The sequence below is a fragment of the Mus pahari genome, chromosome 19 (assembly GCF_900095145.1).
Source record: "Mus pahari chromosome 19, PAHARI_EIJ_v1.1, whole genome shotgun sequence".
Lineage (NCBI taxonomy): Eukaryota > Metazoa > Chordata > Mammalia > Rodentia > Muridae > Mus > Mus pahari.
The window spans coordinates 12,351,731-12,354,550 of NC_034608.1; the positions used below are offsets into that span (position 1 = coordinate 12,351,731).

The following is a 2,820-nucleotide window of genomic DNA, read 5'->3' on the forward strand; positions in this document are numbered from 1 at the left end:
GATGGCCCCCTGTCTCAGGAGATCCCCAGGCAGTAAATATCTACTGATGGCCCCCTGTCTCAGGAGATCCCCAGGCAGTAAATATCTACTGATGGTTCCCCTGTCTCAGGAGATCCCCAGGCAGTAAATATCTACTGATGGTTCCCCTGTTCCCCTTGGTGTGTTCTGATCTATCCATAGATCCCAGGAAGCTATGATTTGGGGAACCCTGTACCCATGGAGGGAGAAGAGCATCAAGGAAGAAGAATCAAGTTGGAAGAGAACTTTTTCTTTGTGGTTGAATAAAGCCTGACTGTGAACCGTTGGGGGCCCAGTGTGCCTGTGTGGGTCAGACACAGCCTCACAGCTGTGAGGCTCTGCCCAGCCTCAAAGGCGGACAAGGTAATAAGTAGCTTTGGAAAATTCTGGAACGTTCTTTCCCTTTGCCCACAAGAGGGCTCACGCTATTGCGCACCCACATTCAGCCTTTATTCTCCTCTACCCCTGCTTTTTCTTCTGGAGGCACAGCCTGCCTGCTCGGCCTGTGGCCTAACAGGGCATATAGACATTTTGTTCCTTGCACCGTATGCATTTGGTAAGGTGGACCTTGCTCTTTGAAACTTGCTGTGTGGATTCTTCAATGTTTACTTTCCAGCAGCCTAAATGGAAATTGAGGTCCCGAGAGTTAGTTCTGGAAAAAACAAACTTCTGCCTGCCCTTGAATCCTTCAGTTTTCATTGTCTTTAAAGAAAACTAGGGGCAAGGAAGATGGCTCAGTGCATAATAGGGCTTGCAGTATAAGCATAAGACCTGAGTTCTAATCCCCAGGACTCCCGTAAAATTCTGGACTGTGCCTGTAACACCAGCATCAGGTGGTGCAGACAAGTAGACCCAAAGAGCTTGCTGGCCAGCTAGTCTATCTGAAATAGTGAACTTCTGGGCTGGGGAACACCCCTAGTGAGGGGCTGGGGCGTGGCTCAGCACTACACCCCTTCCCAGAATCCCCTAGTGAGGGGCTGGGGCGTGGCTCAGCACTACACCCCTTCCCAGAATCCCCTAGTGAGGGGCTGGGGGCGTGGCTCAGCACTACACCCCTTCCCAGAATCCCCTAGTGAGGGGCTGGGGGCGTGGCTCAGCACTACACCCCTTCCCAGAATCCCCTAGTGAGGGGCTGGGGGCGTGGCTCAGCACTACACCCCTTCCCAGAATCCCCTAGTGAGGGGCTGGGGGCGTGGCTCAGCACTACACCCCTTCCCAGAATCCCCTAGTGAGGGACTGGGGGTGTGGATTAGTGGTAGAGCTTCTGCCTAGCATATGCAAGGCCTTGGGTTCCATCTCCAGAACCAATAAAAAACAAAATGGAATAAAAATGGCGCTTTAGTTCCCAAATGTGGTGGTACCCTCTCTAGAAGCCTGTGGGGAGGAGAGGTTGATAGAGAGAATTGAGTTTCTAGCTCTAATTCCGTCGACCTCTACAGGAACCTCTATCTTTGAGGCTTAAATAAGTTGCTCACATTATAGTCAGGAGAAGGAAGTCTGTCTCTGTTTAGAAGTTTCTTCAAAATGAGCTGATCTCTGCCTTCTGAATTTAGTGCTATTAAACCTGACCGTGCTGCCTTGTGTCATTCTGTGTGCCCGTAAAACAGAGCCCCATCTGTGGTTTCTAAGCTACATCCTGAGGATTCCCTTTTCATGTTTAAAAGCATGAGGCTTCCGATATGGGTGAGTGGGAAAAGGGGTTTGCCATCAAGCCTGAGTCCCTGGGTTCGATTCCCAGCACCCACATCATGAAAAGAAAACGGTAACCCCTGAAATTTTCGCTCTCACTTCCACATTTATTCCATTGCACACGCATACCCCCCTAAATAAATATAATTAAAAATTATGTGTGGAAGAAGCAAGGGTGTTGGAGTGTGACTGTAATCCCAGCATGTGGAGCCCGAGGCAGGAGAATATCTCTGAATTCAAGGCCAGTTTGGGCTACAGAGTAAGATCCTGCCTCAAAATAAATAAGTAAATAAGAACAGGTTTTTTTTTTTTTAAGTGTAGGAAAACAACAACTCAGTCGTGTTGTAATCCGAAATACTGCCGGACCCCTGTGTATACAAATAAGTGTAACTCGTTATCGGCACTGTGCTTTGCATACAATTGTATTTTCCTATGTGTATATGTGTGTTCATCTGTGCATATGTGCATGTGTGTGTAGGTGGGGGAGGGGATCACCTTGGGTGTCACTCCTCGGCCACCAGCCACCTTTTTATGAGAGGGGTCTCTCACTGGCTTGAAACTGGCTAGCAGGCTAGGCTGGGCCAGAACTGCGAGGCCCTCCAGTCTCTGCCGCCCCAGCTCTGGGGCTACAAGCCGGCGCTACCATGTTCTTTTTCCTTTTGCACAGGTTCTGGGGATCAAACTCAAATCCTCATTCATGCAACATGCTTTGCCCACTAGGCCGTCTCTGCCACCCCGTAGTTAGGTTTCCTGTAAATGTGAACTTTGAGGAGAAAGGTCGGAAGGTGGTGGAAGCGACTGGATCCCCTGCATGTCCTGCAACAATATCCTAAGTGAGTGTGTGCATCTGTGTGTCTCCATCTCCTGTTCCGCTGCGATTGACATCAGGGTCACTGGCTAACCTGGGCTAACCTGGTACACCTCGGGATTTCTGGCCTGGATTTCCAGCCCTTGCGAGATTTCATGACCACTCCCACCTCCAGGTTTCTTGATCTAAAAACTCGTGTCAGTGAGTCAGTCAACCACCAGACGCGTCTCTTGTGGTAAACCCTGAGACTCCATTACACCTTTGTTGAAGTAGGACATCGAAACAACTATCAATGAATGTAAACG

At 49.5% G+C, this 2,820-nt stretch overlaps 1 protein-coding gene across 1 annotated transcript in view; it reads left to right on the forward strand.

Moving 5' to 3' along the window:
- Positions 1–235, forward strand: part of LOC110336886 (PNMA family member 8A) — a 12,031-nt gene extending 11,796 nt beyond the window's left edge. Inside the window, 1 exon segment of the mRNA XM_021219627.2 lies at positions 181–235. Within this exon segment, the coding sequence (XP_021075286.2) occupies positions 181–197 (17 nt within the window). The 3' untranslated portion in view covers positions 198–235.
- Positions 236–2,820: the final 2,585 nt, after the last annotated feature.